The sequence below is a fragment of the Thermobia domestica genome, chromosome 9, assembly GCF_964235325.1.
Source record: "Thermobia domestica chromosome 9, izTheDome1.hap1.1, whole genome shotgun sequence".
NCBI lineage: Eukaryota > Metazoa > Arthropoda > Insecta > Zygentoma > Lepismatidae > Thermobia > Thermobia domestica.
In genome coordinates, this window is record NC_137462.1 from 177977043 (window position 1) to 177991838 (window position 14796).

Sequence of the window (14796 nt, forward strand, 5' to 3'; positions counted from 1 at the left end):
TGACTTTATTTCTGCAACTACGACCCGACGGCAGCTGTATAACTCAACATCCATGCTCAGGTTGTGATTTTGAAACCCATGGTTAACACCGCCACAGCAAGAAAAAGATATGGACCGCCGATAATAATTGGAAGAAAGTGATATGGTTCGATGAAACCTCTTTCTCCTTGTTTCCACAATATGCCAAGTATATGAATGGTGGACACACAAAGAGAGAAAATAAGAAATAGAAATAAACTCAGAACTATCATTCCATTGTGAAATCGCATATGTAACTTTTCGAAATAGGCTCTGTGCTGAGGACGGAAACAAATGGCAAGATACCAATGGATGAGAAGTGGAGGCAACTGGAAAATCTTGTCAAGGCAGGTCAGTGAAAGAGATTTCAGGACGAGCAGTCAGCCTCGGACACCTTGGTCTACAATGTACGATATCGTTCACGAAATGATGCATTAGAGAACACAAAATAACCTAGTTTAGAACTTTAAAAGGAATGCATTGTTATTGAAATCCTATCTCGCAATGGGGGCGCGGTGGCTCAGTGGTAGAGCGTTCACCTCTGGTGCTTGGGGTCCCGGGTTCGATCCCAGCCCCCGCCAAGTGAACTTTGTGGTGGACAAACACCGTGCTCGTGGGTTTTCTCAGGGTTCTCCCGTTTCCTCCCACTTTCTTCATTCCACCATTTCACTCATCTCTCATCATCACCGTCTCCTTTAGCCTAACCGGCATAACCGTGGGACGTAAAACTTAAAAGATTTCATTTCATTTCATTTCCTATCTCGCAATGGTGCCAATGAGTTTCTGAAACGTGTAGTATTTCTCAACGAAAGCACTTCCATACATATGGTAAAGTGAACGGGCAAAATTAGAGAGTATGGAATAAGACAGTGAGCCACGACTGACTATAGAAGAATAATTAACAAGGAGTGTTGCTATAGAAGAATCCTGAAAATCGGGTAAGTGATAGGGCCTAAGAAAGTGTGATTAAATGCTACGAGTTATAAACAAAATTACAGTAATAAATAAATAAATAAATAAATAAATAAAAAATAAAAATAAATAAATAAATAAAAACGATATTTCGTAAAGAAGAGACAGCAAGTTATTAGATATGGAAGGAATGGAAAAAGTAACATACTCAGAAAACGCACTGAATTATACAGACTGACTAGTAAAAGTCGTATGGAAGAGTAGAAAAATTACAAGGAAATGAAAAATTTTGACTCAGGATAGGGAAGAATGAAAAGCTGCATCAAACCAAGCAAGAGACTGCTGAACGAAGAAGAACAGAGTCTGATGTTCCAATAACTTCCATGTTACTGGAACATGAATGCGACAGCTCCAAATTAACTGTGTGATGTGTGTTAATGTGTGATTCCGTAAATGAACCCTTTTTCTTAGAAAAGATTACACTCACGAAAGAAACGCATCTGGAAAATATTGTATTAGGATGCTATAACCCATATAGAAGCTCCATAACCCATATAGAACCCATATAGCTCTAATAAGATATTCCATCCATATTACGACAGGGGCATCGTAAATTTCTGGATGGGGTTGGAAATTCCAGTAAATGGTCCTCGCGATGGCTTGATTTGACTCCTATACTTTTGGCTCTTCCGTATTAAAGGTTTGGTATAGAACTTGGATGATAATTGACACAGAATAACTGCAACTTGTACATCTGTGACGCTGCTGGTATTACAAAATAATAGGTGGAAGATTAAGTACCTATTATTAAGAGGGAGAAAGAAAAGTTATGTAAAATTAATACTTGGTGTTTCGCATAAAATTTAAATTTCTGTTTTAGAGAAATTAATGCGTAATTTTCTTACTGACATATTTATTTAGACACATTGTACACAGGGCGCTAGGAACACCGAAGTATTCTTAGGTAAATGAAAGAAATGTGATAGCAGTACGGATACACTTATTTATTTTATTTCAGTTGTAATCCATTCTTAAATTTACAGTATCAAACAAGAATAAGCTCTGTGAACGCAAAAGCAATGTAACAAGAACCCGATCTTGAAGTGCTAGAAAATGATAGTATAACGATTTTTTTTTTTTTTTTAAATGGCCACCCTACATGATTTAGAAGGCAATATTCTGGCAACCGTATAGGAACTTCTAATACTTTGGTTCTAAATCAAAATTTCTAGTGGCCAAAGAGAATCGTAATCTGTTTGATTTGATTCCAACTAAGAGTACAACGTTTTTCAAAGACGGGTGGGCTGCCAGGTCTTTTTGTAAATTTGAAAATTGTATGATATATATACAAAACATATTAATATTCGAATGCTTCAGAAAATTTCTTCAATCGAAGTAACATTTCGAAAACTACAAGGAATACGAAAATAATTAGCAAGATCAAATAACGTACAGTGGCATCAAGGGAACTTCCTACTGTATGAAAAAGGAGATATTTTTAAGTTTAAAGACTTCGTACAAGTACAGCACATTAAGAAAAAAAGAGTAAGGGATTGGTATTGGATGCGTTATACTGCAAAGGCCTTTATGACCAATGTATGAAGTTCAGTAACACGAATCTGACACTAGTACACAGAAAACATGCCAATAGTGACAAAAGCACCACGATAAAATTAGTAACACAGTAGAATATTAATTTTCTTTCATTGGAGCTGCAAGGCAAGCGTAAAGAAAAGCCTGGGTTACTATTAAAGATAAAAGAAAAGCTAAATATAGGTCAGGATTGTTACGTGAACTGGAAACGAAAAATGCATTTAGTGACACTAGCCAGGGAACAAGAATAAGAAGACAGAAATGTGTTAAGTATAAACACTAGGCCAATCACAAAGCGAGAAGGGCATGAACATGAAAACTTGAGAGATCGTTCGGTGGTCTTCTCCGAGTAGTTGGTAAGTCTGCTGGTAGGGCAAATTCAGCTTGAAGCGGGGCATGAGGGACCTTACTTATAGAATAATGGCGTGGAGATAGAATTTGGAAGCGCAGTAGTCTACAGAAATGTATATCCACCCATACTTTTATCAACTCCTCGAAAAGAACTAGTTCAGCTTTAAGTTAACCTACTTACCTCCTGCTCCCGACAATCCAGTAGTTTGAACTTATTCGAACATTTCGGAAGACTAAACGGCTTCCTTTTTTAACTCATGATTTGCGGAGCATAAAATCTGTCATTTAACAAATTTTCTCTACGTTTGTTACACGAGAGGTTATATGGATTTATAAAAATGTAAATAAAGTACCAATATACCAAGATACCAATATAAAATAAATTAGAGGCCTTGTTCTGTTGAATACAGTCGTTAACTCCTCCGAAATTCCCACAAACAAATTCAAACCATTGGAGTACCAGGAACACGGAGGTGAGCAAGTTTGATTTTAAGAAGCTCTCCTTACTCTCTTCGTGTAATTAATTGTTCTCTGTACTTAGAACTATTACCAAACACTGTATTAAAACTGATTATTCTAAAGTTTATTATGACTTGCCCTCTACTATGTAACAAATATTTTACTACATTGAGAAATAAGAGCTTTATACTCTACTATATATACACACAAACATGAAAATTGTATAATAATTTGGTAATTTTCCTTCTTGATTATATCATTGATATCTGGGCCTCGAAATAATATGTAGTCATATACCTGATTCTGAGCAGATATTAGAGGATATTGTGTTGCTCTGTCCTCCGTACCAAAACTACGAACGTTAACTAAAGTTACTGTACATTTTTGAGTCAATTCTAAGAGTCGACCTTTATGTCTAATCTCTGATTTCGATAATTATGCTGATCTTATTTCCTAACTTCGGTATTCCACCAATCATCCTGCTTCTTTCACTCTAGACTTAATATAACAAAATCTACAACAAAACTACATAAATATAGTATAAATAAATTATATTGGTAAGGTATGCATTTCAATCACTATTTTATATAAGGTTGGTGCGAATGAAATGTTTACTTTGACCCCTGGAAGAAAACTCACCATGGTAACTCAACATAGGGATGGAGAAGGTGACGCGTTTAATGTAACGAACTCGATATACATGTAGAAACAGGCTTGGGTATCCAAATAATAAAGACACAGTACACTGTTAAACAGGATCGTATCTGAAAGTCCAACATGGAGAACACAAACTTGCATGTGATTTTTCTTTACGAATTCAGACAGACACATTCTGAATAGCAATCAACAAAAAACATTAGCTGTGCATCTGAGTCAGAAATGACAAATGAATGCAACATTCACCGTTAGTTTGTCAATTTCGTTTCGGTAACATAACATTGCAAAATGAGTCCCCGTTCAATATCAGGTTTGGATGAATTCTTCAAAAACACTATAGAAGCGTGTTCGTGCACTTACAGACGAGTTAGGAATAAGCTATATTGTTATTCGACAGCCCCGTGCTATCGATAAACTGAAAAAGTTCCGGCTCATACATGTCACATGAGTCGATACCGGCCAACAATAATCGCCGACTGCAGATCTGCAGTTTTCTATGTGTAAGGAATAACCGGAAGTTTCCTATAGTTTGTTATTTAAAAATGAAAATGAACACATGGAAATCACTCTATAAGCTCAAGCTCACATATGAAAACCATTCTATTTCCAAGACACTCGAAAATTATGCTAGATAGTAGCATTTTGCCACAAACACTACTAGGCATATATTCGTTGAGTGAGCAACACATGGGAATTACTTAACCAGCGAAGTGTGATCTTGTTTAAAAAATCCTAGCCACCTACCTCTCTCAAGAAATCTTTCATCTATTTCAAACAAAAGTTCTATAATAATTTCATTAGAAGGCAATAAGAATACAACTTCTTAAGGAAGTGCGTGGCCTGGTTTTCTTTGAAAAGGATTGTACATAGTATTCTTTGCATTTATCCGAAAAATATATTGGTTCATAAGATTCCTTCCCTTCTACTTGGTGAAACTAGGTAAAAATCGACTCGTATGTTCCTACATGGTACGCCTCTCGTTGCACTAAAAATAAAGAATTAAAGTTTGTATTTAATATATTTTAAGTACAATAACTTACGTAACTAAATTTCAACTTCGAATTATAATCATAAATTGATAATTTTCTGACTGGCCCAGACGCAAACATTAAACCACGTTTTAAACTATTTAGCTGAAAGCTGTACATAAATTATTCCGTACCGTTATTCTTTCACCAAATGCGTGACCAATAAGTAGTTTGTTTGCAGTACACAGATTTTCTTTTAGCCTTCCTTTTACAATTATTTTTTGAATGACTAGTAGTTAGTTTCCAGACTGCGAGGAAAATTCACCCTTCATTGATATTAAATCTGTTATAAATATACACTGCAGTTTAGTTAACACTTAACTGGTTCGTTTTATGTATTTTCCGCTAACTCTTGTTCTCAACAGTAATTAGTGATTTTTTTTCCTAACATTTGATTAAGGCAAATGCCATCTCTGACATCCAATACCTCGGGAACCAAATTTCCCAGGAAAATATTTTCCGTGCTTCTTAAGCAAATCGAGGTCTACCTCCATGCCATGTTTGGCGCTCACATCAAATGAGTACTATAGTTCGAATATGATATGTCGTAGAGCTGATTTGACAAGGTCCCAACTCACAAAACTGTCAACATTGAAATAATGATATTAAAAGACTTGTAAATATCTAGTCTTACATCACTAAATTCGAGTGCAATCTAGTGTCATAACGGAGCTCTAACTGCAAACGAAAGTTGAGTAATTTGTAGGATAACAAGGTTCTATTGTGCTGCCAAAATGTTTTGAGTCGTGGCAAAAATGCGAACTAAAGCTCATACCCTCACGCTGAGCCAGTAAGGGTTCAGCTGTTGCTAAGCGAGAGAAAGCGAGTGGAATTCTTTCAGCCGATAGCAGCGCTTGCAAAGAAAGACTAGGGATCAAGTCAATGTGGTATATTTATAACTGTATATGCAGTAGTGTCGAGTGTCGCTAGGTACAGTGAATGGGATTTTTGTTCACGTGACCAATTGCTGTTCTCATCAAATTGTTCGAACGTTGATAACAGCACATGCTGTTGTTCAACTATCGTTTATCTTCCAACTTGGCTGTGTGTAACGAGCAAATGTGAAGATATGAGCAGGAGTTCGGATGAATTCAAAGTGAAGGTAAATTCACAGACTATCTGCCTTCAATTGATGAAGATTCTTCAGACACAGAAAACTGTTCTCATGAGTAAGTACCTACAGTATAAATACATACTTTGTGCTCCAGTATTATGTAATGGTGCCAAGGTTTGATAGTTACGGGGTTTATTTGAGTTTTTTGCAATGGCTTGCAAACTAGTAAATGCTAGGTACGGACTTCGTAAATAAAAATTGGGGTCAGGCTTGACAAGACAATACAACTACCCAAGGAAAGCAGTAAATATAATTTTTGTAATTACTGCCTTAACTAAGATTTCTTCGGGAAATTCTAATGAAATTAAGTTTTTGTGAGACCAGGGTGTCAAAGGAAAAGCGTACCATGTAAGTGTAATTATTAGTCTCGGTTCTTAATTTTGTTCAGATTTTTTTTTTTTTTTTTTTTTTAAATTATTTATTCATTTACACTTGTGTATACATTGGTAACACTGGAGAAAGACTGAAAAATCCAGGATGATGCCTCGTGGGAAGTACACAAACCCCTCGGGAATGCAAGGGGAAGCAGCGGCTAGAGACATTTAGCCGATATTTCCAGTGCTTCCCGCGGGTACTTTTGGTTTGGGGCTAGATCCCCGGACCTCACGTCTCTGGAGACATATGAAATAGTTCGTCTACGTGGACGATGTACAAAGCCATAAGCATTAAATAATAAATAACAATAATAAACCAAGACGCAGCCCAACAGACCAAGAGCGTGTGTACAAACAATAGTTCATATCTTAAACATCTAATAACAAAAAGGAAGTATGTGAAATTAATGGATCACATCATCCACTAGAATCCACAGTTATATATTTCCGTCTTTTCCTCCTTTTCCTCGAACTCTTAGTTTTCGAAAGATTAAGGAAAAAGGACATTCTACAAAGCATCTGAATGCTAATATACCCTACTTTTATTTCCAAGTATATCGTTTAAAATCTTATACAAACGTCACTATGTAGCAATCTCTTGTTGCACTCACAATTCTTGTAGTATCTGTTTAGTCGTGAATTAACACTACAACCGAAAACACATTAATAAGAAAATCGGATCATTTATACTTTCTTAACTCTTGTTAAACCCTGTCACCCTTGTGACACAATAAATACGCTATGCTCCGATTCAGGATAAAACATAAGGCTTTGAACACAAAGCTTATCTATTGTTATTTATGTTATACATACTATTTGCTTACCTCTTCACCTGTGTCATACTGTACAGATTCTAGAGACTCTCTGGAACCTCGTCTACTCCGGTCCTTGCCAGCTGAACTCCTCCTCTTGTCTGTGACTGTTTCGGAACCTAGAATCTGCGCGACTTTGGCCTGCTTCACGATGTCCAACGCCTGTATCGTAACAGATAGAAATATTACAACTGCGAAGAACTGAACTGTAGATATAAGAGTAAGTTGAATTATACGTGTATGTGCCTATTAAGTACAAAATTTTTATCAACATTAACCAAGTAGTCATTCATTACAATTTCTACTATCTTAAATACATGAATAAAATGAAAGCAGCTCCATCTATCTACTTATTAAAATGCTACAATAGTCTATATTAAAATGCTACAATAGCAACAAAAATGCATGAGTTCCAACCTCTAATTTTTTTTTATTTCAACCCTTTGATTTACGGTTATTTGTGATTTCACGTTTAACAAAGATGTGAACAAATTCAGTTTCACGTACTTTAAATAAATTATTTAAATACATCTTTTTCATAAAGTTTTGTTTTAAAATTATTGTTCAAAGCCTTTGTATTTTAATAAGCCTTTTCCAAAATCAATGCAAATGAATTGTGCTGCCATCTTTGGAGCTTTTTAAACTACACTAGCTGAACCTGCGGTCTCTACACAGCGTATTATTCACATATGAGCATGAATCTCCTTGTTATTGCTCACATCTGTACATGTCCCTTTACAGACACAAGTGAAAGACGTCTTGTTAAAAATTGGCAAGAGATACCATAAAGAGGAGATTTTGTCGATTACTTTTTCAATATCTCGCACCGTTTCAAAGATTTCAACCAACTTCCAGTTCGAGATTTTAATTCATGTATGATCACTGTTTTCTTTCTTCTTGCATGCAGTATGTAATAAGCAAATACATTACACACACAATTAATGTATGATGTTCATTGGGTAAAACACTCCAAACAATGAAGATTCAACTTACAGCGGAGAAATAGTTATCCTTCGTTTTTCATTATAATTTGGCCATGAAACAAACACCTGAGAGGTATGCAACTCCCTTATACTATTATGTGGTGTTGGAATGTATAATGCGTAGGATATGATGCTTTAGTTTTTTTTTCTAATTTCAACACTTTCAGTGTGCCCGTAAAAATGTAATAAAGAAATAATGGCCATGTTTTTTTAAATATTCAATTAGAACTGGACAATCTATATAAAATTTGCAATCGATCAGTGAAAATATCTTTCTAGAGCCTGTAGTTTCCGAGATCTCATTGTCGAAAGGATTTGCCACAAAGATATAAACGTCTACAAACGTATAGTTTAAAAGAACTCCAAAGATGGCAGCACAATTCATTTGCATTGATTTTGGAAAAGGCTTATTAAAATACAAAGGATTTGAACAATAATTTAAAAAGAAGAAACTTTATGAAAAACGGATCTATTTAAATAATTTATTTAAAGTACACATACTTTAAAATATTTGTCTTTATTAAACGTGAAATCACGAATAACCGTAAATCAAAGGTTTGAAATCCAAAGTTATAGGTTGGAGCTCAGGCGCCATAGTTGCTATTGTAGCATTTTAATAGATAGATGTTTGTAGACGTTTATATGTTTGTGGCCAATCCTTTCGGCAATGAGATCTCGGAAACTACAGGCTCTAGAAAGATGGTGTTTTCACTGATCGATTGCAAATTTTGCGTAGATTGTCCAGTTCTAATTGAATATTTAAAATATAAGGCAATTATTTCTCTATTACATTTTTACGGGTACGCTGGAAGTGTTGAAATTGAAAAAACTAAAGCATCATATCCTACGCATTATACATTCCAAAACTATATTGTTTTATATATAGGGGTTGTATATGTCTCAGGCGTTTGTTTCATGGCCAAATAATAATAAAAAAGGAAGAATAAACATTTCCCCACTCTAAGATGAATCTTTACTTTTGGGGTGTTTTGCCCCATGAACACCATATATAACTGAACTCTCTCTCTCTCTCTAATTTCAATCCTAAATTACACGAGCAAGTCTCTAATGTCAAACAAAACACACATTATGTTTTACAAAAATCGGAATATTGATACGAAATTCTTACGAAAATGCTTCATTTACAAACAGAGTGGATATTCACTTTCTGATTTTTGATCCATTTTAACTCCATCAGTAAAGACGAAGAAATAATCAGAAATAAATAACCATATTCCACCAAAATCCAGCGAGTTTATTTTACAAAAGCTATTGTAAAATATAAATATATATTAACTTTAAGCATTGAGGATTGTGTGAGAGTTTCAATAAACATACACATTATATTGTATCAAAATCGATTAACTATTACACAGGAAATCGTAGTTTTTTTTTTTTTTTTTTTTTAACATCAGGGGTGGAAATAGGAGAAAAGTTCATTTTTCATTATCGATTGATTTTAAATGCAGGTAATGCAGATGATGGCTAAGCTTCCAAAACATGCATCATATTGCAATAAAATTTACCTTTTACGATAGTTATCGTCAAACATATATGTATTTGTAATTGAAAGGAGGTATTCAACCTACAACAGAGGGGCAAACTAACCGCTCACTCCAGACAGTGTTTAATTCCAGGCACTGAGGGTTGTCGGAAAGCCTTCAAGAAAACGCTCATATACACCTTATTTTAACAAAATCGAATCGTTTTTACGAAAGTTGAAGTGAAATTTTTCTTATAAAAAAATCAGCACCCTTTATACTTTTTCGTGATCTGAGGTCTATCTAGGTGGGATGATTCGTGAGTTTCAAAGAAAATAATCGGCATATTACATCAAAATCAAACAAATTATTAAAATAAAATTTTCGTGGAACACATTTCTTAAACTTGAAAGGGAAGGAAGAATTCACTCTTTATTGTGTGTTTTCGAGAATTTTTAAAGTTTAATATCCCAAATTTATGCCCTTTAAGCTAAACGAGACAGATAATTAAAGTAAATGTTTATGAAATTAAATTTTATGAACTCTCCCTCTGGGAATCGAACCCCGGACCATGTGCTAGCCAGTAGACCAGCGGAGAGGACACACCCTTTCATTAATGATAGATTTTAGCTCCAAGCTGCTCTAAAAAGAACTGTACAATACATTTTGTCTGATGAAATTAAATCATATTTGCGTAGATCATCCTGAAAAATTGCCTTATATGCAAATGTTTCATTGCAACATGAGGTTGATTTTTATCCCTTTGACTTTCTTATTCCTCGTAGATTGGAACCCCAAACAATAAGGTTATTTCCACATATTGAAACAAGGAATATGTCAAGTTTCGTGAAAATCAGGTTGAGTTCTATGGAAGAGAGAGATGGACAAATAGCATTTGAGTCGAATGGTAGAAACTTCACTGACGCTCGCTAGAAATGTAGTCACCAAGGAGAGAAACTGTGTAAAGATGAGTTTCAGTATTATCTTCGGGAATTAAATAATATGTAATTTTAGTTCCTATCTGCAAATCACGTCAATTAATTTGAGCAAGATAAATATTAAGAAAATCTACATTAATATATATTTCACGCAAATACTCGTTCTTCATAAAAAGTACAGTTCTCACTTCTATTTTACAATCACGCTCAAATGAATTCTCCTCTATATGCAAACCACAGATAGAATTGTATCGAAGAAAATATCTTGAAGAATTATCTTGACTTCCATATCTACTGAATCCTTATATCAAACATGCAATCGACAAATAACAGTAACAAAGATGCGTTGAACAGCAACACTAAAGAACATTTGATTTATAACAGTATCGAACTTTATATATATATATATGTACATTGATAATAATTACGAACATCTTTAAACTGTAAGAAGACTGTGAATTTATCAACAAAAAGCATTAATAACTTTCAAAATCAATCAATGTCACTTATGTTGCACAACCAGATAAAAAGTTGATGAATTCACATTGCTAAATAGTTTTCCACTTCTAGAAATTTGGAGGATTGTCGAAAGTTCTAAACAGTCCGGCTGACTGGTATTATAAGATTTCCACAGATTTCTGTGACGTGTTTTCTCTGACAAAGGTTCAATTATCTCCATGACAAAAGTTTACTTTTTCCACTTTTTCGTAACTCCATTAGTTTAGTTAGATACGTAAACTAAAGGTAAGACACTACCTTCCATATAAAATGGTTGGGCCTAGAAAACATGTGATCAAATAAATACCTACTCTAGCCATAAATACCGTTACAAAGAAAAAACTCAACATCATCGATAAGAGAAAAGGGAATTTAACATGCATGCTGTAGTATGTGAAGCGACAACAGTTTGCACCAATCATATTTCAAAATGTACGCCGTTAGCACGCACACAAGCTTGGAGTCTGGAGCGCACGTGGCGGCACGCACTGTCTCCAGGAGAATTGACGCCCTGCAGCCAGTAAAGAGCGCTTCAAACTGGCAACTGTGGGATGACGCTTCTTGCAGGCAATATCCTCAAGTACTGTCCTCAGTTTGTAATCCAGGATATTAAGGTCAGGGCTGCTAAAGGATCAGTCCTCAGTGGATATGAAGTCAGGCACATTGCGCGCCAGCCACTCTTGGGTTGATTTTGCCTTGTGAGCAGGAGCCGAGTCTTGCTGGGAAGTACATGTGGGTGTTCCGAAGAGAGTGGTGGTCAAGTCCTTCACTATAGGTTCCAGCACAGTGTTTAGGTACACCCGTGCACTAATTTTTACTTCTTTCTCACAAAAATGAAGACGTGTGGTGCCAGCATAGCTCACTCTCCACTACACTATGACGGACGCGGGATGATGGGATCTGTGGATTTTCCGAACTTTGTCCCTGGCTTTCTGAGCTGATGATGCTACACTTTATCATTTTGGCGACTGAAACACTCTTCGATAGTGAACTACTTCTCATCGGTGAAACGAATTTGTCTGTGCCGATTTTGCGCGTACAGTTGAAGCATTATCAGACACAGTGTCAGAAAGTGTCCCATTGACCATCCGTAAGCTCGAATATCAAGATCGTCCCTGAGTAGCTTGGACATCGTTCGCTTGAAGATGCTCATCTAATGAGCCATTACTGTTTGCTTCCGTACGGGTTTTCTCCTCAAACAAGTACAACATGCACACAGAGAATCACATCATATGATACAAATATGCTTGAAATTATATAAATTAAATTGTAACCAGATCTATACTCCACGCAATTCACAACAAAATTTGAGAAGATAACGGTTTGAATTCCTGGATTTGACGCAAAGTCGACAAATAATAAATTTCTTTCTAAAGAAACCAACTTCATATGACTATTCCATTCCTAAAAAGATTTGCCTACTTTCACGCGCTTAACTTCAACTTATATTTCAATTTATCTATGTAAATGTAGGGATTGGTTTCATTTGAGAAAAATTTAAGAATCATTTCGATTACCCCCCCCTCAAAAAAAAAAAAAAAAAAAGACACGAAAATTTTTTATGACGGATACTTTGGAGAAATCAGATATTTAATATTCACAACTCCGCAGTTAAGTTTCATCATTACTAAATTTCATTACGGCCCAATCCAAACTATTATTTAGTATGAATAAGGCTAGCAAGAAATATATGTCTATTACAAATCTACAAACATTTTATAAGTTCTTTAAAGAAGTATTTTCTTGAAGACTCTCTCAATCCATGTTAGTGTGTATCAGGGTAGATATGAACGTGATGCTACAAGATTGGTATGACGAAGACAAACACTGGAACAAGAACAAATGGCGCATATTAAATATGTCACGAATTGAGATTTGGAATTTAGGGCTCCTGGGAACACCTAACTACTTCAATACAAAATAAAGCAGTCAAAATTATCCGTAAGACTACATCTTCAGGCGAAAGGAATGTTCTTGAGTTACTTTATTCTGGTAACCTATGCATTTACTATTTAAAAATGTGTATGTATTAATCAAGTTTAATAATTTATGTAAACTGGGCTCTATTTTAGCAGCTATTAGGTACATTCCTACAAATGCTAAAAACAATATGTTCTTACAATACAAATTAATATTTATTATTATTTTGCAACGACAATCTGACTTATCGTAAATCTGTTAAAATTGTAATTTCAGACGATACATTCCACGTTTGTCTTTGAACACTTCAGATCTCTATTGTTATTATTATTTCTCATAATGGAAAATACACTGACGAAACGATTTTTTACATGCAAAAAATTATTCAGTTAAGTCTAGAAATAAATTTGTGTATTGATTAGATTAACTTTTATTCACAGCAATATATATATATATATATATATATATATATATATATATATATATATATATATATATATATATATATATATATATACAGGGTGGTTCAGTAATGTTGGACAGCCCTGAATAAATCGGAAACCAGCAGAGATATTAGCAAGAGTGTGGTGGATCCAGATACTTGTGGAAGGGGGACGTCTTTTGAGGTACTACACAATGTTACCAGGTCAACAGTGTTGCCAGCTCAGTACAAAGTTGTATTTTTTTAAATGGAACATATAGAAGTTTATGCCATCAAAAGAATTAGTACAGAATGTGAATACCAACAAGCGAAACCGCACCTGTCAGTGTTGCCAAATAAGGAAGTTATAAAGCTTCAAAGATCAAGAAATTAGTGTGTCCGTAGAGCAAAACTAGCAAAAAGGCAAGAAAAATAATACTACGGAATGAAAAGGAGGAACCAAAAGAGTAAACCCAAGAACGCACAGCATCCAGTGAGTAACATGGTTGCCACAGCAAAGGGGGGAAAAATTGAAAATTTTGCAGTTGCCATAGAAGGAAAAGTGCCCATATGACATAATGCTGGAAACACCATAGAAAGTCCATGTAAGATTCAGGAATCCTAATAGCGTTTGTTCGAAAGCGATATCTCTAACCGTTCCCGAGATACAACAAAGGTATGCGGGGTTTGCAACACTGCATAATAATTCCCTCACCCTCCAAACTATTTTACGATTAGACTCGTGTAGTTCTTACATTTTGTTGAGCGGGTCATTTTCATTACTCGTTGCCGTAGTTTGGAGGGCGAGGGAATTATTATGCAGTGTTGCAAACCCCGCATACCTTTGGTGTATCTCGGGAACGGTTAGAGATATCGCTTTCGAACAAACGCTATTAGGATTCCTGAATCTTACATGGACTTTCTATGGTGTTTCCAGCATTATGTCATATGGGCATTTTTCCTTCTATGGCAACTGCAAAATTTTCAATTTTTCCCCCCTTTGCTGTGGCAACCATGTTACTCACTGGATGCTGTGCGTTCTTGGGTTTACTCTTTTGGTTCCTCCTTTTCATTCCGTAGTATTATTTTTCTTGCCTTTTTGCTAGTTTTGCTCTACGGACACTCTAATTTCTTGATCTTTGAAGCTTTATAACTTCCTTATTTGGCAACACTGACAGGTGCGGTTTCGCTTGTTGGTATTCACATTCTGTACTAATTCTTTTGATGGCATAAACTT

General features: G+C 35.2%; 1 protein-coding gene across 9 annotated transcripts in view; it reads right to left on the bottom strand.

Moving 5' to 3' along the window:
• The window catches only part of Klc (kinesin light chain), a 244533-nt gene that overhangs the window by 20374 nt on the left and 209363 nt on the right, over positions 1–14796 (bottom strand). For 8 of the 9 annotated variants that reach the window (XM_081725512.1, XM_081725519.1, XM_081725511.1 and 5 more), the window contains one exon: positions 7331–7480. In XM_081725512.1, the coding sequence (XP_081581638.1) occupies positions 7331–7480 (150 nt within the window). Of the gene's footprint in view, positions 1–4823; positions 4976–7330; positions 7481–14796 lie in introns of those variants that run through there. The other variant, XM_081725520.1, reaches the window with a different exon arrangement.